The 27,104-nt window shown below is 46.6% G+C and overlaps 1 protein-coding gene across 2 annotated transcripts in view; it reads left to right on the top strand.

Moving 5' to 3' along the window:
• Nucleotides 1–13,103: 13,103 nt before the first annotated feature.
• The window catches only part of ANKUB1 (ankyrin repeat and ubiquitin domain containing 1), a 35,217-nt gene continuing 21,216 nt past the window's right edge, over nucleotides 13,104–27,104 (top strand). The window contains exons 1-2 of one of the 2 annotated variants that reach the window (XM_040349143.1): nucleotides 13,107–13,428; nucleotides 24,166–24,309. In XM_040349143.1, the coding sequence (XP_040205077.1) occupies nucleotides 13,339–13,428; nucleotides 24,166–24,309 (234 nt within the window). In that variant the 5' untranslated portion in view covers nucleotides 13,107–13,338. Of the gene's footprint in view, nucleotides 13,429–24,165; nucleotides 24,310–27,104 lie in introns of both variants that reach the window. The other variant, XM_040349145.1, reaches the window with a different exon arrangement.

Raw genomic sequence — 27,104 nt, 5'->3', positions numbered from 1 at the left:
GGTCATAGCTATACTAGTGTGAGCCCAGGTGCGTAGAAGGAGGAGGCACGGGAGAGGATATACCGAACGCGCATAAACGTCTTTGGCATGGGGGATTTGGAGGTGTATCGCATCTTCAGATTCAACACTGATGCCATCCTGGATTCAGCCACGACCCTGCAGGATGACATCATCAGCCAGACACACCGCTCACATGCAGTGCAGCCACTGGTCAAAGTACTCGCAACACTGCATTTTCTCGCCACTGGATCTTTTCAGCATACAAGTGGAGTTGTGGCTGGGATGTCACAAACCAGCATGAGCAGATGTGTGCACCAGGTTGTCCCCACAATCCTCAGACGCATGTCCCACCACATCATCAGACCCAACCAGGAGCACCTGCGGAATAAGGCAATGGCGGATTTTGTCAGAATTGCAGGATTCCCACGCACCGTGGGGGCCATTGATTGCACACATGTGGCACTACGGCCCCCCTGTGACACAGAGCACATATACCGCAATCAGAAGCACTGGCATTCCATCAACGTACAGGTGATAGCCGATGCCCAAGGCCTCATATGGCACGTCCGTGCCAAACACACAGGCTCCAGCTACGACAGCTACATATACCGTCAAAGCACCATCCCAACAGAATTTGAACAGAACGTGTACGGGAACAGCTGGCTGGTTGGTGAGTGACATGGGTGTCAGGCATAACTGTCCTACCCCATGATGCAGACATCACGAGGGGAACATGCATGACTAACATCCTCCTGTCTTTTCCCTTCCAGGTGACTCTGCATATGCACTTGGGCCCCATCTCATGACTCCATTCCGGGATCCCCAAACCACAGGAGAGCAAAACTACAATGCTGCACACATACGTACCCGTGGAGTGGTGGAACGCACATTTGGCATCCTGAAGTCCCGTTTCTGATGCCTGGATAAGTCCGGGGGGACCCTGTTGTATTCCCCAAACTTTGTGTGCCAGATCATCGGTGCATGTTGCATTCTGCACAACTTTGCAGAGAGAAAGGGTCTGGAGATTGACCTACGTGATGACCTGACCCCCGAACCAGACATTCCCCCCCCTGCCCGAGGATACCCTGTCTGCTAAGGGAACAGCAGTCAGGAGTTGTCTCGTGGAACGTATCTTTGCACGTTAAACATACACACATTCATCATGGCACAAGGAGAATGCACGCATGCACACCACTGTGGTCCCTAGCACACACCCCACATCCACATCACATTGGATTAGCCAAAGTCCACCAAGCAGGACTTGGGAGCAGCAACGCCACGGCAAGGCTCCAATTATGTTGCTGACCATTCATACCACATTCACACACCAGTCACACTAATCTGCACGCCTCACCGTGTGCATTATTACAAACAAAATAAAAAAACTCTTAACCAGAGCATAAAAAATAATAAACTCTTAACCAGAGCATAAAAAATAATAAACTCTTAACCAGAGCATAAAAAATAATAAACTCTTAACCAGAGCAAATAAAATAAAAAACTCTTAACCAGAGCATAAAAAATAATAAACTCTTAACCAGAGCATAAAAAATAATAAACTCTTAACCAGAGCATAAAAAATAATAAACTCTTAACCAGAGCAAATAAAATAAAAAACTCTTAACCAGAGCAATAAGAAAACATAAACAACATAATTAGTTGCCCTGGCTGCTGCCTCGGCCACGGCTCCGCAACTGCCTGGTTGACGGCTCAGGCAGGGGGGGGGCATCATGTGGAGGAGCATCCACCATGGCTGGAGGCCTGCCCTCTAACGCCACGGCAATGCGGGTCAGATTGGTGTTGGTTTCTGCCTACACTTGCCGTGAACATATCCCCTCCGCCTCAATGGCAGCTGTGTGGCCCTGGACAGCCTCACACAGGGACCGCACCTCTGCCACGAGGGTAGCCGTTGTGGCCTGCAGCTCACCCAAGCAGGTGATCACCGCTGCTGTGTTGCCAGCCACATCCTGCAGCCCATCGTTTATGTGGCCCCTGGAGGCCAGGCACTCATCAGATTCACTGGCAGGTAGTCCGGAACCCCCTGGTCTTCCTGGTTGCCTTCCTGGGGCCAGGAGAGGCTTCAGGCCTGGCATAGGGGGAGAGACTTGAGGGAGTGGGTGGGTTGGGGATGGATCCAGAGGGACTTGAGGATAGGAGGCTTGATGTCCGGGATGGACCAGCCGATTGGGATGTCTCCTCAACACCTCCTCACCCATATGTTCGGCATCCTGCTCAACCCCCTCTTCACTGGAGGTCTGGCCACCACTCCCCTCCACCAATGCCTCTTGGCTTTCCAGGGGGTCAGGGGCAGAATCATCAGGGGATGATGGCGTGGGACGGACAGAGGCACCAGATGGCCCAGCTCCCTCCTGGACATCTGCGGATGACACAAAACATTCACATGTTGGTGGACCCACACACTTGTCACATATTCCCTTCCACCCCCTCACATGCTACACACCAGATAGTAGAAAAAATACACTTACCTGTCCTCAAGGGTGGCTCAACTGAGTCGTAGCCCTCAACTCCCTCCACTTGCACCCTAGTAAGGCAGCGGGCAACCACCTGCTCATCAGGAGTCAGACGGATCCTAGAGGCTGGTCCACCACCAGTGCCCCTGGCATGCCTCGTCATAATGGCCATCTTCTCCTTCACCCTCCTGCGCATATCGTTCATCTTCTTCGATATGTCCTGGGTCCTCCTCACCTCATTGCCCACGGCATTCACCTGGTTGGTGATCCTCATAAGGATCTCCTCCCTTCTGCCCTTGATCGTCTCCTTGCTACGTGCCCCATGGAGGCGATCATAGTACTTTTCCATGGCTGCAAGAATGATGGCCTTCTCCTCTGGGGAGAAGTTATTTTTTCTGTTCCCAGAACGCCGGGCAGACATGTCCACAATAATATCGCAAAAGTAACTACACCAAACAAAACGGGTGTACTTTTGCACTCGACGGGCGCATGTCTGGGCGTATTTATGCCCTGGGCGTAAACGGTGGGCCGGCGTAACTTAGGATTTACGCCGGGCGTAGTTGTGAGCATGCGCAGAGGGGTGCGGGACATACGATCACGTGACGGCGCATGCGCCGTTCTTTCGGCCCTTCATTTGCATGGGGTCACGGTTCATTTAAATGGATCACGCTCACTTCCTTCCTACTTTGAATTACACCGTCTTACGCCGATGATTTTACATTACGCCGGCGCAAAATTGCACGCTTTGGATTAGAGAATACGGAGCTTGCCTCTCTAAGTTACGTCGGCGTAACGCATCTGAGATGCGCTACGCCGGGATAAAGATGCCCTGATCTATGAGAATCTGGGCCTTAGTTATTATCAGAACCTTTGTCCCTATTAGAACATTTCCCCACACCTCCTGCTGCCATGACTCAAACATTTTGGATTTCTCTTCACTTTCAGTCCCAGCGACAATGGTGACCAAGACAAGTAGAAGGGTGACTCAAGCAGCAATAGAAACCTGAGAAAGGGGCCACCTTTTTCCTATTCTAATTACAATTAAAAATACATTTGCTTTGACTTTACTTTTCCCTATTTAATAGGGTTGCACCCAGGCCTGGATTTACTCCCTTTGCCACCCCAAGGCCAGGTCCTTCAGTGCCGCCCCCCCACCCCCAAACACACACACACCATCACATAGGGGGATTCTGAGCCCCCCTATGTAATAGAATGCTCGTGCAGAGCAAGGGGCGGGTGTATTACTGTTCTCGTGTAAGGGGCTGATCTGCAAGGGGCGGGTTTATTACTGTTATATGCTGTACATCCATAATACATGTTTAAATGCATCCCCTGTAGCCATTCTGTGGTGAAGGGGTTAAGACATAAGCATAATAACAATATACTCTAAAAAGTATTGAAAACGCTGATCAACATTTTTTATCATCTCTGTCCATCATTTTCAAATTTGCCCTCTTCTGTAGCCATCCACCCCTTGCACGATATAACAGTAATACACCCGCCCCTTGCAGAGCCATCCACCCCGTGCACCATATAACAGTAATAAACCCACCCCTTGCAGATCCGCCACTTGCACAAGATAACAGTAATACACCCGCCCCTTGCTTTGCGCAAGCATCGGGAGCGTGCCGCTGCATCGTGGTCACTGCGAGGCGCCCTGTAACAGGTGACTCACAGTTATTCATCTTCGTCTAAATTCGGAGGCTCCGTTGTGGTTCGTACTGCGCAAGTGCTGCGCCTGCGCAGTACAGGGGGGTCATTATCTGCTGGGGGATCTTTTTCGGCAGGACACCAGCCGGGACGACAGGATTTTTTCACCCCCCTGCTGCAGCAGCAGGGCCTTGTCAGGAATCCGGCCCAGGTTGCACCGATACGCGTATCGGTATCGGTACCGGACCAAAAATTTTCACAAGTACTTGTACTCGTGGAAATGCTTCGATGCTTGACCCGATACTTAGGCAGCCTCACGGGGGATCCGTGCAGTGGTGGAGGAAGTTATAAGCACTGATCTCCCTGTATAACTTTTCTGACAGCTGCTTCTTCTGCACTGCCTCCCGCCGCTGTCAGGGAGATCGGTGCTTGTAACTGCCCCCATCATCTCTGGCTGTCCCCCTCTGTGCTCCCTGTGTCTTCCTCCGGGTCCCCCTGTGTCCTCCCTGGCTCTCTGTGTCCTCTTCCGGGTGCCGATCCATTTTATCCTCCGGGTTTCTCTCTGTGTCATCCTTCAGGTCCCCCTGCGTCCTTCCCAGCTCTCTGGCTCTTCCTCCAGTCCCCCCACTGTCCTCCTTTGGCCCCCCTTGTCCTCCTCTGTGTCCCCATGTGGCCTCCCCAGCCCTATAGCTTCTCCACCGGTGGACAGCGGAGGAAAGAGTCGGTATATATGTAATTTACCGCCTCCTTCCTTTTCCGAATGAACAGAGGCATGATGTGGACTCATTACTTAATTGATATCCTGATCCAATCTCAGGGTTACCCATACTGCCGGAAGACCCAAATTACTATGGGTGAGACAATGTAATCTAGACAAAATGATTTCACATCTCACCTCTCCAACGTTCAACGGCCAAGAGAGCGAGCTATGCCCCCACAGCTTTATTAAAAAAACATAGAAACACAAGGCATTACAGTTGATTGGTTCACATTAAACAAAAACACCCATCAATCCTCCCACTTCCCTGTGAGGCTGTCATTGGCCAGTTCATATAAGGGCCTCTCCATATAGCACAAAAAGTTGCTTCCGACGTCATGAGACAGAAATTCCTTCTGGGGTCTGTAAAGACAGGATGATGGGGGAAGGGTAACTTCCTCTCGAAAATCCACAATTGCTTCTCCAAAGTGAAGCGTCCAGGAATTCCTCATAAAGGAGGGGCCGTAATTAGGAGTGATGGGGGGGAAATAGCTGCTTCTTAATTTGGAAAACAGTTCTGCTTTTCACAAGACATCAAATCCCTTTAAAACAATCTCTGATAGAACTTATCAAGGAAAATAAGCAGTATTGATCATTCTCATACATACATATGCATATACAAAAGGAAATATGGAAATATTAACCGAAATCAAAGAAATATAAACCGAAAAACACTTTAATAGTTCTAATTAATAACATAAAATTTTCATTTTAGTTTCAAGTCCATCACAGGCAGTGATCATCGCTTCTGTCCATTCATCATAACCAAAAGATCGCAATCTGTGTTTACGTTGCTTCAGTTTATGAATGGAGAGGAGCCGCTGTTTCCTGTCCATTCATCTTCAGCTATGAAGAAGCACTAAGGCATAGTGCGAAACGTCAGCTTTTCTTTTGTTGTGCTGTTTTTTGCTGTGGCATGTATTTTGTGATTTTTAATTAAAGGAGGAGTTTTTTTGGAGTGCGGCTGTCCCAGCTTTTTTCCTTCATCCTAACCTGCATTTTGATTGCACTGCCTGCACCCTTGGCTCGGACCATAGGAATCAGATTACCTGGTTCTCTTTGAGCGGTTACCCACTCTCTCATCATCTTCAGTGCAGCTGAGGCTGCAGAGAAAAGGAACTGGGAATCAGTTTCCTCTGTGTCTTTCCCTGTCTCAAAGGGGAGATATTAGGAAATCCCTAATATCTCCCCAATGCCCAATGCCCGCACCCCCCCCCCCCCAACAGTGCTGAAGAAAATAAATAAAAAGAAGAACAAAAAAGGGAATACATTACAAATTAAATTGTAAAAAAAACGGACACTGTCCACTCCACACTCCACTCCCCCCCCAAAAAAGGAGAAAGCATTGTGAAAAAAATAACAGAAAAATTTTTTTTTTTTTAAAATATTAAAAATTTTAAAAAATAAAGAAAATACTGACACATGACATTAAAAATAAGTATTGGTAATCAGTATCGGCGAGCACGTGAAAAAAAATATCGGTCTTAAAAAAGTGGTATCGGTGCAAACCTACTATTTAACATTAGAATTCTTTTGCACAACACAACTTTTTGCCTTTAATGTTTCTCCTCCTTCCCCATTCTCCCACGTTCCCACCGCATCATGTACAAGTATGTAATCCGGCATTTCCAGGTAAGGAAGTGTATGCGCCCCCCATCCCATTTGTACTGTCATTTGGTACAAAACAAGTCGGTCAGCAGATCCTGGCAGATGATTTATGGACAGTACCTGCTGATCTGCTTAGTGAATCACAGTACAGAGCCCTGTGTTTACTAAAAATGCAGGGCTCTGTACACAGATCAGTGAAGGAACAACCACATCTCTCAGTAAAAACAGCACACATTACACATTGTTAGGCATGCAGTTAACCCTTTGATCACCCCTAGATATTAACCTCTTCCCAGACAGTATCATTAGTACAGTGACAGTGTATAGTATTAGCACTGATCACTGTATTCGTGTCACTGGCAATGTCAGTGTCAATCATTTCCCAACCAGTGTCAGTTAGTGTTAGATTGTCCACCGCACTATCACAGTGCCACTATAGGTCGCTGATCACCGCCATTACTAGTATAAAATAATAAATAAAAGTCCAGTATATATACACCATTGCTTATAGATGCTATAACTTTAATGCAAACCAATCAATATAGACTTATTTGGATATTTTTAAGTCATGTAGATAATACATTTTGGTCTGAATTTATGATGACATTTTTTTTTTTAATTGGACATATTTTCTAGCAGAAAGTAAAACGTTATTTTTTTTTTCAAAATGTTATTTTCTCGTTTATATATATAAAAAAAACAAAAAACAGTGGTGATCAAATACCACCAAAAGAAAGCTCTATTTGTTTGGAAATATATATATATATATATATATATTTATATACATTTCATTTGGGTAATGCATATGTACATACGCATGTAAAATACTGATTGGCAACTCGGATTTCTGCATATTTTTTTTTTTTACTCATCTATATGCAGCACATGTTTGCAAGCACACTGAAAACAATGCGCTGCATTTAGATCAGTAAAAATAACCTCCTATGTGCCTAAAAAAGCAAGTACAAAGAGCAGTAAAGCCAAAAGTCAAAGATCTGCCATTATTTAATTAGCTTTTTTTTACTTTTGAGGTTACATTGTTACATTGTGATTCATAGGAATAAAAAAATTATTAAAAACAAAACAAAAACAATAGTTAGTGTAAGATTTAAAAGGTCAAGTTGTGCAGAAAGAAATTTGGTTTACGCACATAGGAATTGTTATATAATAGTTGTAATAGTTCTGCTTCTTGGGTCTGCAACTGTAAAAATGCTGAATGACATTATAGGTGCTTGGGTGAATATTTGACACATTATACAACGCTATGTTGCCCGATCCTTATCCCAGGGTCTAATCGATTAAGCTCTTAGCCTGAGAGCTGAATCCATCTGTCATTGACAGCTGGCAGTTCCAGCACCTGCATTGCAATTCCACACTCGCCACCCGCAGACGGTGCTCTTTTAAAATATTGCTGTGGCTGACCGCAGTTTTGCAGCGCTGTTTTAAATGGTTAGTTTGTTGAAAGTGGTTAAGTAGCTGATTTTTTTGCAGATTTATCTATTTGTGAATTATTTATTTGCTTACAAATTTACAGATCTGTGTTCTCTAAACCTTAGTTTACACTTGTGGTTGGGAGGGTTAAAGCACACAATTGAGACATATTATTACCATTCCCAACCACTCCCCCTCAGCTGAAAAAGCAGTTGCATGGGAGTAAACAAAAAGGGTGGATTTGGGGACTTTAAATGGGTCTATTGACTAGTTGGGCTGTTTGTTAACAAATTTATTGGCATAAAAATACATTATAATAATAATATCGCATGTATAAAACTGGTATCACATACTAGTAGAAAGCAAAGCCAAGCCGCTCCAGTGCAAGTCCAGTCCGCAATTTGGATAGGAGCCACTGGTACAGGAAAAGGTTTTACCGCACTCACAGGTTTAAAGCAAAAGTGAAGACAACATCGTAGACATCATTAGCTAGATTCAGTAAGAGTTAGGCCGGCGTATCAGTAGATACGCCGACCTAACTCGGAATCTGCGCCGACCTAAGTTTAAGTGTATTCTCAAACTGAGATACACTTAAACCTATCTAAGATACGACGGCTTGCGCCGTCGTATCTTAGGGTGCAATATTTAGGCTGGCCGCTAGGTGGCGCTTCCATTGCGGTCGGCGTAGAATATGTAAATCACTAGATACGGCTATTCACGAACGTACACCCGGCCGACGCTGTACAGATACGCCGTTTACGTAACGCATTATCAGGCCTAAAGTTATTACATCAAATAGCTGGAATAGTAATGTTAAGTATGGCCGTCGTTCCCGCGTCGAAGTTCGAAAATTTTATGTCGTTTGCGTAAGTCGTCCGTGAATAGGGATTTACGTAATTTACGTCCACGTCGAAACCAATAGGCCGCAATGCACACTGGGATATGTAGGCGGACTGCGCATGCGCCGTTCCAAAAAAACGTCAATCACGCCAGGTCAACCCAAATTAACATAAAACACGCCCCCTCAGTCTATTTTGAATTAGGCGCCCTTACGCCCGCCCGCTTTAGGCTACGCCGCCGTAACTTAGCAGGCAAGTACTTAGTGAATCATGTACTTGCCTCGCTAACTTACAGCGGCGTAGTGTAAACACGATACACTACGCCGCCGCAAAGCTAGGACGCCCTCTCTGAATCCACCTATATGACATCAATGCAGACCTGGCAGAGATTAATGCGTTTCATGAATTGGAATTTGCTTAGTCATAATCAGAATTCCAATTCATGAAACGCGTTAATCTTTGCCAGGTCTGCATTGATGTCATGATGTTTACGATGTTGTCTGATGATTTTTATCTTCAATAAAGTCTTCACTCTTGCTTCAAACCTGTGAGTGCGGTAAAACCTTTTCCTGTTCCAACGGTATCACATACATGTGCAAATGGCATGAACAACCTCAAAATATATATATAGTATCTCACAAAAGTAAGTACAACCCTCACATTTTTGTAAATATTTTATTCTACCTTTTCATGTGACAACACTTTCCTACAATGTAAAGTAGTGAGTGTACAGCTCGTATAACGGTGTAAATTTGCTGTCCCCTCAAAATAACTCAACACACAGCCATTAATGTCTAAACTGCTGGCAACAAAAGTGAGTACACCCCTAAGTGAAAATGTCCAAATTGGGCCCAACGTGTCAATATTTTGTGTGGCCCCCATTATTTTCCAGTACTGCCTTAACCCTCTTGGGCATGGAGTTCACCAGAGCTTCACAGGTTGCCACTGGAGTCTCTATCACTCCTCCATGATGACATCACGGAGCTGGTGAATGTTAGAGACCTTGCGCTCTTCCACCTTCCATTTGAGGATGTCCCACAGATGCTCAACAGGGTTTAGGTCTGTAAAAAAGCTTGGCCAGTCCATCACCTTTACCCTCAGCTTCTATAGCAAGCACTCATGCAGCCCCAGACTATGACACTCTCACCACCATGCTTGATTGTAGGCAAGACACGCTTGTCTTTGTACTCCTCACCTGGTTGCCGCCACACACACTTGACACCATCTGAGCCAAATAAGTTTATCTTGGTCTCATCAGACTACAGGACATGGTTCCAGTAATCCATGTCCTTATGCCGCATACACACAATCGGAATTTCCGACAAGAAAAGTTCGATGTGAGCTTTTGGTCGGAAATTCCGACCATGTGTAGGCCCCATAGGACTTGTGTTGTGTTGTACGTCACTGTGTTCTTGACTGTCGGGAATTTTGTGTGACCGTGTGTATGCAACACAAGTTTGTTTCTTATTGGAATTTCCGATCGTGTGTACGCGGCATTAGTCTGCTTGTCTTCAGCAAACTGTTTGCGGGCTTTCTCGTGTATCATCTTTAGAAGAGGCTTCCTTTTGGGGCGACATCCATGCAGACTAATTTGATGCAGTGTGCGGCGTATGGTCTGAGCACTGACAGGCTGAATCCCCACCCCTTCAACCCCTGCAGCAATGCTGGTAGCACCCATACGTCTATTTCCCAAAGACAACTTCTGGATATGATGCTGAGCACGTGCACTCAACTACTCTGGTCGCCCATGGCGAGGCCTGGTCTGAGTGGAACCTGTCCTGTTAAACCACTGTATTGTCTTGGCCACTGTGCTGCAGCTCAGTTTCAGGGTCTTGGCAATCTTCTTATAGCCTAGGTCATTTTTATGTAAAGCATTAATTCTTTTTTCAGATCCTCAGAGAGTTCTTTGCCATGAGGTGCCATGTTGAACTTCCAGTGACCAGTATGAAAGAGTGAGCGCGATAATACCAAATTTAACACACCGGTTTCCCATTCACACCTGAGACCTTGTAACACTAATGAGTCACATGACACAGGGGAGGGAAAATGGCTAATTGGGTCCAATGTTGATCTTTTCACTTAGGGGTGTACTCACTTTTGTTGCCAGCAGTTTAGACATTAATGGCTGTGTGTTGAGTTATTTTGAGGGGACAGCAAATGTAAACTGTTATACAAGCTGTACACTTACTCACTTTTGTGAGATACTGTGCGTGTGTGTGTACATATATATATATATTGTGGAGATCACGGTGTGTATTAGCACCCTCAGCTTGTTTTTTGCAAAGACAGGCATGATGATTGCACACCCGTGTGCTGAGTTTACATTCCCCTCAGGAAGAGAGCTCAGGGCTCACACTTGGGAACAGCTCCACCCTACAGGCAGGTGGCCTGGTGTATGAGTTGGGAGGGCTTTCAGGTAGAGACGGCTCCACAAGAGAGAGACAGGCGGTCTCTGGGAGTCTAAGGCTGCAGGTGGCAGTCTGAGAGTGTATGTCAGCAGGAGGCAGATATGACCCACGACCAAGCAGCACAAAGCTGAGCAAGTAAGCTCTAGGAGGGAGTTTTGGCTAAGTAACAGTGAGTGAGCCAGGAGGCTGAAATTTATTTTATACAATGATGGTGGAGCCCCCTGCGAGGGAAGATTTTTCTGTGAAGTTTGTTTCATTTAAATAAAATTTGGCTGCTACGCCCTTAAAAATACAGTCTGGACTGACCGGTGTCCTTTAAAACGCATACACCACTAGAGCTTAAGCATCCCACATCATTACAATACACACATGTCAGCTTTGCATTGCAACACATAGCAATATAGAATAACAAATGTTAATGTAACAAGTGTGAGATCATATATGTACACATGTGGACTAGGCGGCACATAACAACATTGTAAAATTGGATAACAAATCTAATTTATTAAAGATGGTATTTCTGAATTGGATCGTATTGGGGCATATAGCTACATCCCGATTGTCCAATGCGTTTCATGTAAAAACACTTCCTCAGGGGCAGATGCTATAGGGTATCTGAAAAAAACTGAATGAAATTAAGTCAGATGTTTTACATTAGGACGGTTAGAACGGTGCCATTGCCTGCAATTTCCGGCAATTTGACGCACCAATGTGAACCAGGGTTAAAGCAGACTTAGCATTATATATTATTGTGTTAATGTGGTTGTAAAGTCAGGTCCTAATCGGTGCGATGCTGCATTTGCGGCACCGCACCGATTTAAAAAAGTTGTTTCTGTGGGAAACACTATTCGAAAATGAAAGATAAAAAGTGCATTTTATATACAACTATACAGATCAGACCAAAATGAGGGACAAATGAGGAGGAATGCGGGACAGAGGGACATTGCTCCAAATCAGGGACAGTTGGGAGCTATGAACATATTTCTATCACATACATGGAAACATGCAGGGGTCAAGTCCTGGGGAAAAAAGTGTGGGAACTCCCACCCAAGATCCACTCCCCCACCAAAAAAAAAAAAAAAAAATGATACGCTCATATGCATAATTACTAAACGGCGTGTTTTTTTTTAAGCAGGTTCTTTCTAAATCCCGCGATAACTCGCGGCAGATCTCCGCAATGTCGCCTGGGAACAATGACAAAAGCTCCCAGGAGACATTGCGGCATCGAGGAAGTGACGTGGAAGTGGAATACCCGCACACTACCCGATGAATCCATATACAGGAAGCAGCCAGTAACATAAAGGATTACTAAGGTTCGCCTGCCCCTGACAGTGACTCGAGCTGGGCATCGCCGTTTAGTGAAGGATTGGCTCGGGCAGCTCGGCTGCTCTAGTCCTGCAAAGGGAACTGAGTTCCTGCTGTGAAAAAAGTGCAGGAACTCCGTTCCCACGCGTTCCCGCAGGACTTGAGCCCTGGAAACATGAAATTATTCAGCATTTTCTTGGCAATTGGAGAAGTAGGGACTCCATTAAAGGTGTTTTCTTAAAAATTGGGTCCTGTTTCGTGGTAATTTTAAATCAGAACTGTGGTTAGCGCACTTCCTCTTTGATATTTCCAAAACACACAGGATGTGGGAATCCTGATTTCTACATGTCATGGGTCTGATTTCATACAATACATTATACCTTGTACTTTAGTATATACTACTTATCCCTTCTCTGCTATTTACAATGTTGTGGGATTTTGTTGTTATAACAACATAGAGATTACAGTGCCATATATGTTTGTCTGGAATTTGCAAACAAATGGCAGACAAAGTATGCAAACACTTTATGTATCTTAAAGCCCTTTTATTATGGAGCAGCGAGATTATTATTAATGTTTGTTGACATAAAACGTAGTGGTAAACCCAGGCTGGTGTGTGTAGGTGCTTACACTGTTGTTCGTTAAGATAGCGACCGACCTGTAGGCACTTGTCCTGTTTATGGTTTCTCTAAGGCTGGGTGGAGATTGTTCCTGTTCAGATTGGCAGAAGAATTAGACTCAGTAATGTACCTGTCCCTTACTTATATCTGACTGTAACAGCAATAGAGATCAAGTCATACATTGGCCCAGGCGTGAGTTACCAGTGTGGATCCACCGACGGCAAAGCAGCCACTAACATCTACACTAACATGAAGGTCTTTATAGGTTTTGAAGGTCTCTGTGAATCTTTCGACATTCTTCCTGGACAAACTGTAAAGGATGTCAAACAGATGATCAAGGTAATCATTTATCTATATATTGACTGTGTCAGCATTTTGTAGGAGTATGGAAGGGTCAAGGCCAGGTACTATTTGCTGTCTGTGTAACGTTGGGGAGATTTCACTTCCTGTTCTGGAGATGCAACAGAAAATGAAAGGAAACGTCTCCAAAGTGAACAGAATTCCCATGTTAGAGAGTTGTTATTTAAAGTGGAGGTCCACCCAAAAAAAAAAAAAAAAAATTACATCAAAATGCTAAAAAAAAAAATAGAAAAAAAAAATGTTACTTACCAGAAATTGCAGTTGCTAGGCGGATCTTCCTAATCTGCCTCTTCCTAGTCCGCGGCTGGTCTTCATCCTCGCGTTGTCTTCTGGGGAATGGGGCACCCTGCCTTCTGGGAACTGTGTGTATCCCATAGGGCAGCCGCCCATTCATACAGCGCCGCAAGACTCGCGCATGCACAGTAGGAAACAGGCAGTGAAGCCGCAAGTCTCCACTGCCTGTTTCCCTTAGTGAGGATGGCGGTGCCGGGACCCGACATCGTGGGCGCCTAGGACAGGTAAGTGTCCTTATTAAAAGTCCGCAGCTACAGTGTTTGTAGCTGCTGACTTTAAAAAAAAATAATAATTGCGTGTGGAACCCCGCTTTAAACAGATGTCACCATTGGAATATTTTCACCCACCTCTTGCTATGGTGTCAACTCATAATGTTTTGATTTCCCCTCACTTTCTGTCTCTGTGACAGTGGTCAAATAGAAGGACAAATCTCCCCAGCGGGGACAAAGATACCAATAAAAACTTGACAAAGTGTTCACCTTCTTTTACTGCATCCAAACCTAGGAACAAAAACATTTACATACACTTTATAAAATGTAAAAAAACACAAAAAGGTATGATTTTATATCTCAAAATATACACAAATATTAGGCATGAGTACGGTATTTTGTAATTCTTAAATATTGAAATATTGTGGCAGGTACAGTGCCTAAAATTTTTAGGCTTTTTTTTGTAGATTTGCACTGAAAACCTCATCAACTTAAAGTGGAAATTCAGTCATTTATTCATCTTTCCATTTATTAAATCTTCTGCGCTTGTTCTTTTAACTTTGGATAGTTTTTTTCTGCCAGTAATAAAATAAAAATAAAAAGCCTAGGCTTATGACATCATGCACAGTTGTCTCTCTCGTGAAAGTTTGCCAGGAAGGGGGGGGGGGTGTATATCCAGGAAATGAACAGGCAGCAGCTTCAGATGCCCACAGTTAAAATGGTTGCAGCTATACTCCGTGGAGGGAGATTTCTGCAGCATACTTGGCAAGTATAGAATCACAGTATATATAAAATAATATGTGGTTGGAGGAAAGCTTCAGAATGGGAAAGATGTTTTTATTACAAATTATGTGAGCAGACTGCAGTTCCCCTTTAACCGATAGCTGACTAGCCGCCGCAGCTATACTGCGGCAGGTTGGCACGGCTGCGCAAAATCGTCGTAGCTATACGTTGCTCCTTTAAGACATGAGAGCAGGCTCCATGTCCACCAGGCACCCGCGATCGCTCTCTAACTCCCACTCTCTAACATGGGAATTTACTTGTGACTGAATGAGAACAGGGATGTGTGTGTGTAAACAATAGTGTAACTGAAATGTAAACAAAGGGCGCCTGCATCTGAGTGTAGCAATGTATTAAAACGCATAAAAAGTGACATGTTTGCACTTACAAATATATATGTGAAAAAACAGGCACATCATCCCTCATAAGCCAGCTGTGCTCTTAGACATCATTTGGCAGGAAAACATGCCAGGACTGCGGAGTGAAAGCCAGGAAGAGACTGCATATAAGGAGCGTTGAGAAGCAATGCTAAACCAGCGTGGAGCTGATGTAGTAATTCTGGTTAGTGAAATGGACACAGCTAGGCTTGATGATGTAATCTGGGTGTAGTTACACATTTCAGGGCATGGAGATGCCCCTTTCTCCAGCCATAATGGGTTTACTTTTCAGTAATATATGTAAGTACATACAGTACATGTAATTTCTATGCTTTTTAATAAATTGCAACACTCACATGATGGCACCCTTTGTTTACATTTCATTTACAGTAAGTACAGTGACTCACTCTGCATCCAATCATAGATCAGAAGAAGAAACAAAGGGCTGCCCACCGTTGGTAGGTGACCCTTCGTTTTTTGCATTGGCACATAGAGCAGAAAGTGAGAATGGGCTTCTGTGGGCACCACCTGGGTTCACCTGCAGCAGAAGAGAATTTTGGAGTTTGGCGCAGTGTGGTTTTTATGCAATTATACTAACACAGATCAGCTGTCATTGGGCAGTTGTTTGTGCCAGTGGTTGGAAGGATATTCTGGGTAAGATTGTTCCTCTAAATCTGATGAATAGTGGATTGTAAATCTCTGAATTAAAACAGTGGAGCAGATTGAGACAAGCCTCCATAAAGTCAGCAGATATTAGATGGCATCTGTCTGTGCATGGACCATCTGGTTGTGAAATAATCTTTCAACTAAATGATTGTGGCACAAGCAAAAAAAAAGGAGGAAAAGTAATAGTGACTGGCAAGGAAGAATCCAACCAAGCCGGTCAGCTTTCTCCCAAGTAAGCTTTAGTAGAAGACATCTGCTATGGTAAACTAAAGCCTGCAGATGTACAATGATTCCCCAATCCATCTGTAAATGACCAGATTGGGCAAAGGTTCTCCGATGTTTGAGTACAATGCACTAAAACATTGAATTAAATACATTCCTAAATAACCACACAGGATATAAATCCACTTTTGTGTACACCAAATGCCTTTGCAAACTCAAATACTACTTTGTGAAGTAGTGTTGATATCAATATTGTGCTGTGCATAGCCTTTGCAGAAAACAAGGAGAGTCCCAGCAGCTCCACTACTATAGACTGCCTGCATAAAACTTCAGGGGAGCGGATACAAGACCAGTCACCCTGCACAAAGAGCAAGAGTTTTTATTACAGAAAACTCCTGCATAGGTACAAAATCCGAAATCCAGGAGTTGTTATTGACACAAAGGACAAGGAAAAGTAATGAGCTTGTTGTCAGAAAATCCTATCGTTTGTATGCTCCATCAGACATTTGCTGTCGGAATTTCCGCCAACAAATGTTTGAGAGCTGGTTCTCAATTTTTCAGACAACAAAAGTTCTTGTCGGAAATTCTGATCGTCCTTGGCAGAATTCATCAAGAAACTTGGTGGGAGAGCTTTTTTGCCGAGGAAACCGGTCGTGTGTACGTTTTTCATCGAGGAAACTGTCCAGGAACTCAACGAGCAAAAAAGAGAGCAAGTTCTCTTTTTCCTCGACGGGAGTCTGAATTTGCTCGCCGTGTTCCTCGTCGGGCTGGTCTTCGACGAGAAACTTGAGCGTGTGTATGTGAATAAAGGGGGGAACTAAAGCGCTGGCTAATACTAACCAAATGAAGTGAAAATGTGCTAACAATCTATATAAATAAATAATAAAACCCCAATGCAGCTCAAATCTAATTAGTGCTAACAACAAAAACAGTGAATATAAAAGTGTATGATGAGCGCAAAGGAATATGACATATGGCATAAACAAAATAAATTGAGTGAACAATAAAGCAAATAAAAGTTTACGATCCTCTGAACTAGAGGAAGATAACTCAAATCCACATGCAGTGGCGTGAGACAAGTGCTAAACACAGATAGTCCAATGGGGTGATGCAAATAAGAAACTGAATAAATAAAGCAATTAAATGTCCCAAATAACAACAACCAATAATAAAGTGATTCGTGTAAACGTGCTGGCAGCGATGGAGTGATCCAGTTGCATATGGTGAACAACACCCGATGATCGGGCTCACAAAGCGCTTACCTCCCTCACAGGGAAAAACAGCATCGGAATAATCAGCTGGACTGTCCCACAACTTCTCCAATGAGCGACCGCCGTCCTCTAGATTATTCTCCAGGCGCGTGTCCTCCACTCTGTGTATGGTTCCAGCTTCCCAAAAATGGCGACTCCGTATCCCAGCAAACACAAGGTGATTAAAAAGAAGAAAAAGGGCTCCAATAGTGAAGTAATTCTCAACGAATGTTTAATTGATAAAATAAATCTGGGTGCATAGCAAAAACTTTCAGGATAAAAAACGAGATAACATACAGCAGTAGTACGGACGAGATGCCGCGTCACTTCCGGTAATTCTAGATACGCCTTACGCGTTACGTCACGACACGTGACTTCATCAGATGATATTCCTTTGCGCTCATCATACACTTTTATATTGAGCGTGTGTATGCTCAGGGCCGGCGCTACCACTAGGCGGAATAAGCGACCGCCTAGAGCGCACTGCCGCCTAGGGCGCCTGGCGGCACTGTCCTCCACGGAGCTTGCACTATCCACCAGGCAGCCGCCCTGACATGTCAAGCAGCAGCGCCGACACCGCACACCTCCCCCCCGCCTGAGCTCTTCGCTCTGACACTGTGAAAGAGAGCAGAAGGGGGGCTCTGCCTTGTTCTGAATCTGAACGGAGAGTGTAGAGGGGAATCTATGGACACATGTGAGTCACATGTGTCCAGCAATCCCCCTCTACACTCTCCGCTCAGAACAAGGCAGCCGCCCCCCTCCTCTCTGTGTCCACAGGACTCTCTCACTTCTCTCTACAGTGTCCAGCAGCACAGCGCCCCCCCCCTCCCCTCCCCTCATGCTCTCCTGGCCGTGTCTGGAGTGGACATGGATGGTGCATCATGGGATATAGCATGGCACTGGCACCTGGCAGCGGCTCCCGGGCTTGGGGTCAGGTGGAGCCTGGAAGAGGCACGAACACAGCAAACAGCAGGTACACAGTACTATATTGTCAGAAGTTTGCTGAGCCCAAGACCGTCACCTGGTGACACTGGTGTGGTGAATAAAAACGGTTGCATATTGTATATGTGTGATGACAACTTATTGTGTAACTGCATTTATGAGGATTTAGGTTGAAGATTGTCCTCCTGTTAATCGCTAGTGTCATTTTGGAGTATCCTGATCCCTGAACCCTTCTCATGATCATTGACATAAAATTTTTAAATGTGTTTGTGTATTAAAATATCCCCCACCCTGCATTGATTGGCACTAGTGACGCTGTATTTGATGGGCGCTGGTGACGCTGTATTTGATGGGCACTGGTGACGCTGTTTTTGATGGGCACTGGTGACGCTGCATTTGATGGGCGCTGGTGACGCTGCATTTGATGGGCCCTGGTGACACTGCCGACAAAAGATTAAAAGATTAGAAATCCTGCTGTATCTCTCTCGACTCTCTCACCATATAACGGTGCACCCCCCGGGCCCCCCCCCTCCTCTCTCTGCCAGTGCCACCTACCTACCTTTGCTGCCCCTGGAAAATCTAAATTGTCTGAACAGTCTGTCTAATAATCTCAGAGAGGGGAGGGGGGGGGGTGGTTGACCATGGAATGGTGAGAGAGAGAGATTATACAGATTACAATTTGCAGGGGCAGCAAAGGTGACAGAGAGAGAGAGAGGGGTTGCACCCCCTTTCTCTGTCACCTTTTCTGTCCCTGCAAATTGTAATCTGGACTGTATTATCTCTCTCACCATTGCATGGTCAACCCCCCCCCCTCTCTGCACCTACCTTTTAACCACTTGAGATGGACGTCCTCGGCTTTGTGTGGTGATATCTGAATGATGGGTGCAGCTAGAGGCATCATTCAGATTTCACCGTCTTCAGCCGACGATTCTGTGCAACATAAGAATGATCATAGCGGCGGTTCCGCCGCTTGATCGTTCTTATAGGCGGCGGAAGGGGACATCCCCCCCTCCCGCCGCCATCCGGTGCTTCTCCGGGCTCTCCCGTGCCATTGGGGGCCCGGAGAAAGAATTGGCTGGCGTTCATTGGGAAAGCATAGAGATGACTGGTGACCAGATGGTCACCAGTCATCTCTATGACCGTCAGAGGTCCGGGCGCGACGTTATGACGTCACACCCGGTACACTGAAGTAAACAAAGCCGCAATCGCGGTTGTCTGCATTAGATCGGTGAATTTTTTTCACCGATCTAATGCTTGTAAGCCTGGAAGTGAGATGTGGGGTCTTATTGACCCCACATCTCTCCATAAAGAGGACCTGTCACCAGGGCCGGACTGGCCTACCGGGATACCGGGAAAATTCCCGGTAGGCCGCCTGCTCTCCGTCAAATTAACCTGGTCAGCTGTGGGCCGCGGCGGGTTAAAAATCAGCGGTGGGCCGGCCGCTGGCAGGTTGCGGCCGCCATGCTCGCCGCTTCACTCTCCTTCCCGCGTCGCTGTGTGAAGTGTGTGGACTGGAGCGTGTTTGAGGGAGGGGAGGAGCCGAGCAGGAGAACCGAAGTCCCATCGTCCCGTGCGGCGCCAGCACTGCCCACTATGTTTCTCCACGTGTGAAGGCAGAGCCGCAGAGGAGAAAAAGTGAACGGCGCCGGCCACCCTTGGAGCAGGGGCAGAAAAGGTAGGTGCGGGGAGGTTGACCATGCAATGGTGAGAGAGATTATACAGTCCAGATTACAATTTGCAGGGGCAGCAAAGGTGCACCCCCTTTCTCTGTCACCTTTGCTGCCCCTGCAAATTGTAATCTGGACTGTATAATGTCTCTCTACCCAGTCCCCTGTCACCCAGCCCTCTGTCACCCAGCCCTCTGTCACCCAGCTCCCTGTTACCCAGTCCCCTGTCACCCAGCCCTCTGTCACCCAGTCCCCTGTTACCCAGTCCCCTGCTGTCACCCAGCCCTCTGTCACCCAGCCCTCTGTCACCCAGCCCTCTGTCACCCAGTCTCCTGTCACCCAGTCCCCTGTCACCCAGACCTCTGTCACCCAGTCCTCTGTCACCCAGCCCTCTGTCACCCAGCCCTCTGTCACCCAGCCCTCTGTCACCCAGTCCCCTGCTGTCACCCAGTCCCCTGCTGTCACCTAGTCCCCTGCTGTCACCCAGCCCTCTGTCACCCAGTCCCCTGTTACCCAGTCCCCTGCTGTCACCCAGCCCTCTGTCACCCAGTCCCCTGCTGTCACCCAGTCCCCTGCTGTCACCCAGTCCTCTGTCACCCAGCCCTCTGTCACCCAGCCCTCTGTCACCCAGCCCGCTGTCATCCAGCCCTCTGTCACCCAGCCCGCTGTCACCCAGTCCCCTGTTACCCAGTCCCCTGCTGTCACCCAGTCCTCTGTCACCCAGTCCCCTGTCACCCAGTCCCCTGTTACCCAGTACCCTGCTGTCACCCAGTCCTCTGTCACCCAGTCCCCTGTTACCCAGTACCCTGCTGTCACCCAGTCCTCTGTCACCCAGTCCCCTGCTGTCACCAAGTCCCCTGCTGTCACCCAGTCCCCTGCTGTCACCCAGTCCCCTGCTGTCACCCAGTCCTCTGTCACCCAGCCCTTTGTCACCCAGTCCCCTGTTACCCAGTCCCCTGCTGTCACCCAGCCCTCTGTCACCCAGCCCTCTGTCACCCAGTCCCCTGTCACCCAGTCCCCTGTCACCCAGTCCCGTCCCCTGTCACCAAGCCCTCTGTCACCCAGACCTCTGTCACCCAGTCCTCTGTCACCCAGCCCTCTGTCACCCAGTCCTCTGTCACCCAGTCCCCTGCTGTCACCCAGTCCTCTGTCACCCAGCCCTCTGTCACCCAGTCCCCTGCTGTCACCCAGTCCTCTGTCACCCAGCCCTCTGTCACCCAGTACCCTGCTGTCACCCAGTCCCCCTGCTGTCTCCCAGTCCAAGTGACAAGTGACACGCTGAATCTGGTGGCAAGTGACATGCTGAATCTGGTGACAAGTGGCAAGTGACATTTCCAAGTGTCTCCGATGCTCTCCGGCGCCCCCACCTCTGGCAACATGCGGTATTGCATGCAATTGAAGTCAATGCGGAAAACAAATTATTTTCGTTTCCATTAACTTCAATGGGGAAACTTACTTTGATATGTGAGCACTTTGGATTACGAGCATTCTCCTGGAACGGATTATGCTTGTAATCCGAGGTTCCACTGTCACCCAGCCCTCTGTCACCCAGCCCTCTGTCACCCAGTCCCCTGCTGTCACCCAGTCCCCTGCTGTCACCTAGTCCCCTGCTGTCACCCAGCCCTCTGTCACCCAGTCCCCTGTTACCCAGTCCCCTGCTGTCACCCAGCCCTCTGTCACCCAGTCCCCTGCTGTCACCCAGTCCCCTGCTGTCACCCAGTCCTCTGTCACCCAGCCCTCTGTCACCCAGCCCTCTGTCACCCAGCCCGCTGTCATCCAGCCCTCTGTCACCCAGCCCGCTGTCACCCAGTCCCCTGTTACCCAGTCCCCTGCTGTCACCCAGTCCTCTGTCACCCAGTCCCCTGTCACCCAGTCCCCTGTTACCCAGTACCCTGCTGTCACCCAGTCCTCTGTCACCCAGTCCCCTGTTACCCAGTACCCTGCTGTCACCCAGTCCTCTGTCACCCATTCCCCTGCTGTCACCAAGTCCCCTGCTGTCACCCAGTCCCCTGCTGTCACCCAGTCCCCTGCTGTCACCCAGTCCTCTGTCACCCAGCCCTTTGTCACCCAGTCCCCTGTTACCCAGTCCCCTGCTGTCACCCAGCCCTCTGTCACCCAGCCCTCTGTCACCCAGTCCCCTGTCACCCAGTCCCCTGTCACCCAGTCCCCTGTCACCAAGCCCTCTGTCACCCAGTCCTCTGTCACCCAGTCCTCTGTCACCCAGCCCTCTGTCACCCAGTCCCCTGCTGTCACCCAGTCCTCTGTCACCCAGCCCTCTGTCACCCAGTCCCCTGCTGTCACCCAGTCCTCTGTCACCCAGCCCTCTGTCACCCAGTACCCTGCTGTCACCCAGTCCCCCTGCTGTCTCCCAGTCCAAGTGACAAGTGACACGCTGAATCTGGTGGCAAGTGACATGCTGAATCTGGTGACAAGTGGCAAGTGACATTTCCGAGTGTCTCCGATGCTCTCCGGCGCCCCCACCTCTGGCAACATGCGGTATTGCATGCAATTGAAGTCAATGCGGAAAACAAATTATTTTCGTTTCCATTAACTTCAATGGGGAAACTCACTTTGATATGTGAGCACTTTGGATTACGAGCATTCTCCTGGAACGGATTATGCTTGTAATCCGAGGTTCCACTGTGTAACATATATATATATATATATATATATATATATATATATATATATATATATATATATATATATATATATATATATATCTCCCTAGCCCTATGTGCTTTCATATCTGTCTTATCTTTATATAATACGCTCTTTAAATGTTTATTTAGAATGTATGGTTTTCTCTTTTATGAACAAAAAAATAATGACGTTATGATGTTGGGCTGGTATAATAATGCTATGGGGCTGGTATGAAATGTTTTCCAGGGCTGGTTTTTATTCCCAGTCCGGCCCTGGTTTTGTGGCCTAACTTTTACTTTGCTGAGAACCTTGAGGCCAGGTTCACACCTATGCGAATTGAGTGCGGCTTAAACCGCATCTAATTCGCAGGACATTTCAAAATACATTGTTTTCAATGAGGCTGGTTCACATATGTGCGATGCATCCGCACTGCGTATTGCCTCCAAACCGCATGCGGTTTTTATGTCTTGCGGTGCGGTTCAGGTGCGAATTCAGTCCCATTATCTTCTATGGGTACGCAGGTGAATTCGCAGATCTGTTCATTTCTCTTCAGTATTTGTCTCATTCAGTTCAATACACTTCCCCCCTCCCCCTCCCCTCTCCCAGGTCTCCAAATTCGCACCTGATCTGCAACTAAAATGCAGTTGATCTGCAGAACACCTTATAGAGAAATTCGCAAAGACAACAGAGCTCCAAAACGCAACGCACTAGTGTGATTCTGGCCTTAGGATTGCCATGTGCTGCTCCAAAGACATGGGGTTGATTTTTATAATTTTCCTCAGAACTTAGTGAACAAGGTGGAGCTCTGCTGACTCCCATCATCCAATCATGGGCAAGCACAAACTCTGCTTTTTTTTATTTTCCTTGCTTGTGATTGGGTATTCTTTGCAAAGTGAATTTTCCCCTCATTCACTAAGCTCTGGGGAACATTCCTATGTAATGTGAACAACCTATATGCCTTTAGAAAATCAACTCACTTGGATCATTGTATAAATCTATCTTCTAAAGCATATGAGAACTATTTAAAGGGGTTGTATAACTGCACAAAAAAAAAGAAAAAAAAATCTGTAAGGCAAAGGCATAATGGGCATACTAGCTGATTATGAAATATTTACCTTAGAATGAGGCGTCGGCATCTGATTTCTGGTCACCGCCGACGCAGCTGACATTTTCCCCATGGCGTGTCTTCAGGGTTCGCCGCTTTAGTGCTGTGAGTAGCCAGAGCCGCGATGACGTCACTATCACGCTTGTGTGCGGGAGTCTACTTTCCGGCAAGGTCCGGCAGCGTCCCGGACCTTCACAAAACATGTTCCTCTGACGTCAGTGGCTGCATGCAAAGTGAATATCTCCTAAACCGTACAGGCTTAGGAGATATTCATTTTACCTACAGGTAAGCCTTATTATAGGCTTACCTGTAGGTAAAAATGGAAAAAAGGGTATACAACCACTTTAACAAACAGTCAGTTACTAGACAGCATAAGTGTGAAATGCATTAGGGCACTTAGCTGTTACACTCTAATGGAAAAAAAATCTATAAAGATAGCAGAATGAAGTGGGTGTTGATGTCCTCATTTTGATCTGATTTATACTAAACTCTACTGTATGCGGTACAAATACACGCAACCATTCAGAACTGATTCACATCAACAGAATGTTTGTTTTGTAGGACTTTTTTCACATCCAGCTGTCAGATGACAAACAAGGGAGACGATATCTGGAGCTGACATACGCGGGAGGAGTGCTGAGAGATGAGTGGGTTCTCGCAGATGCTGGCATTACTCTTTGTTCTACCATTAAATGTACTGTTAAGGTAAAGATCAGCTGTTCCAATGTGTGTGGGCATACATTATTTGTTAGTGAGGATTTTTCACTCACTAAGAGCTAGATAAAGAAAAACTATAACATCTATAACATCTATGCTTTCGTCTTCCTTAAAGCTGCTCAAGAAACCTAAAAATTTGCCCTTGCTTGGGTTCAGGCTCGTGTTTTCTAGACTCAACCGTAAGTAAAGGAGCTTTTCCAGTCCTCCAGTCATCTAGATCAGTGTTTCTCAACTCCAGTCCTCGGGGCGCACCAACAGGTCTTGTTTTCAGGCTTTCCATTATTGTGCACAGGTGATTTGATCAGTTTCACTGCCTTAGTAATTACCACAGCAGTTTGATCTGAGGGAAATCCTGAAAACATGACCTGTTGGTGCGCCCCGAGGACTGGAGTTGAGAAACACTGATCTAGATGACTGGAAAAGCACATTTACTTTCCCCCATTCCTCCGCTCCCCTGGCAGAGGGTGCTCTCCTCTGCTCAGGCAGTGTACTGTCCTTTGGTGTCTTCACATCCATTACAGGGCAATGGTTCCTGGATAGGTCTTAATAATATCAGAGGACCTTAGAAAGCCGGAGCACAAGAGAGAAGAAGCTACAGGGACAGGTCTAGAAGCATGATAGAGTCTGCAAGAGAAAAGGATTGGGTAAGATAAAGTGCTTTTCACGACCCACTAGGCATAAACGAACAGCTAACCCTTGCAGTGCAGACGCAACCCTTTTGTAGAAGAGGACTTTTTTGTTTTCTGGAGTTCGGCTTTAAAGCACCATACCGAAAAACAGCAGACACAAAAAGGCACATGGATGAGGAGAGGATGGTTAGGGATAGAAAACCTAGGAAGAAGAGTGGAAGCTGCCTTTGCAGACCTTTCCTTTTGTAAATACTAGTCCCTGGATGACATGCTGATCCAATAGCGTTAATTGTTTCTCTCTAAAGTTTGACTTTCCTGAAATGCATGCTTACCCAGGTCATCATCCCAAACTATCGAACCCAGGGATAGCCAGGCAACAGGCTTTTAAAGCAGGTGGAAAAATCACTGCATATGAAAAAGCTAATGTGTAATGTCTTTCGCGCTACTCAGTGGTGAATAAATAAATCTTCCAAAACAAAAAGTAATGGACTTGCAGCAACAACTCGTAGTGTTTACAAAAGCTAAACTCCAGGCAAACAAAGCGTTACTAAAGGTAATTTTTTTTAATTAATTGAAATAATAAACATGTTATACTTACTTCCTCTGTGCTCTGCTCTGAGTGGCACCAAACCTCCTCTTCTGGTGTCCCCTGCTGGTGATCTTAGCTCCCTCTCTTTTTTGTGTGCCCCATAGTAAGCCACTTACTATGGGGGTACACAGTGCATGCTCGTTCCTGTCACATACCTGGTGGAGATCGAGCTGTAGAGGGGACTTCTCTTGCACCTCCTGCCCAACACCTCTGGTAGTGATGACAGGGAGTAAAGCACACAGAGTGGTACGAGGGCCAATATAGCAGATGGCTCCGACTGGGCCTTGGCAGATACCAGAAGGCTGAAGAACACCAGACGGGCACTGAGAACTGGACCTCTGTATCGCTGGAACAGCAGGTGGAAGCGAAGCCAGGACGTAAGCCAGGAGGTCTTGAACGGTCGGGCAGAGCAGGTACCGAGAAGTGAGGCAGAGGTTAAGACAGGATACAGGCCAGGTTTGGTACACAGTCGGGCAGCGAGGTACAGGAGCATAAGGCAGGAGCAGAGTCAGACACAAGCCAGGGTCACAGCCTGGTAGGCAGGCAGAGGTCCAAGGGAAGGTTCAGGTAAGGCCGGGTCAAGGTACAGGAAACTGGAACAGATCAGGTTAGCAGGCACAAGCTGAAATACCACTCAGCAATGTGCATGTGTCAGTGTTCAGTTTAAATAGGTTTACCTGGCGCCAGCACGTGCACCGGCGCGCATGTGCCAATACAAGTCATTCTTTGTGCACACACTAGTGTGTCCGTGCCTGTGCGCAGATGCGCATCTGTTAGCTGGACTTCTCTTACAAATCCATAGTTGTGTCTATGGAGCTGCTTAACCCCGCCCCCTGCTTCATTTTTACTGCATTTTATTGACAGCAAAAGGAGACAAATCCCTGTGTGAAGCAGAAGAGAGGGGAGAAGAGATGCAGCCATGCACAGCACTGGATCTGTTCTCCCTTCTCTTCTCTTTCACACAGAGAAGGGGGAGGACAGAAAGCCATACAGTGTTTTTTATTCATTCCCTATATTTATTCATTCCATGCATTAAGATAAAAAACATTTTGTCTTTATAACCACTTGGCTGGCAAGGGACTAACATCTAGGGCGATCAAAGGGTTTAATATGTGCCTAACTATGTGTAAAGTGTGCTGCTTTTACTAAATGAGCTCTACCATTCTCATCCCTTGCAGGGGTGAGAAACACATTGATCGTTCCCTCTATACAGCTTATAAACCATTTAAGGAAGGCACAGTGCCATCCCTGTTGAAAGAGGGCACAATCCAGCCCATCTTGAAAAAACCTAACCTGGATCCCAAGGACCCAACTCACCGCCGTCCCATAACAGGCCTAAATGTTCTCTCCAAGATAATGGAGAAAGTAGTGGTACAACAGCTGCAACAGCATCTAGATACCCACAATCTACTGGATCCATTACAATCAGGCTTCCGTCCCGGACACGGGACAGAAACGGCCTTACTCAAAATATGGGACGATGCCCTCGAGGCCGCAGACGAAGGAGAATCTTGTCTCCTGGTTCTGCTGGACCTAAGCGCAGCCTTTGACACGGTAGACCACAA

The sequence above is a fragment of the Rana temporaria genome, chromosome 4, assembly GCF_905171775.1.
Source record: "Rana temporaria chromosome 4, aRanTem1.1, whole genome shotgun sequence".
Taxonomy (NCBI): domain Eukaryota; kingdom Metazoa; phylum Chordata; class Amphibia; order Anura; family Ranidae; genus Rana; species Rana temporaria.
The sequence above is the reverse complement of the archived record's forward strand: the minus strand, read 5'-3'. Positions and strand labels throughout refer to the sequence as shown.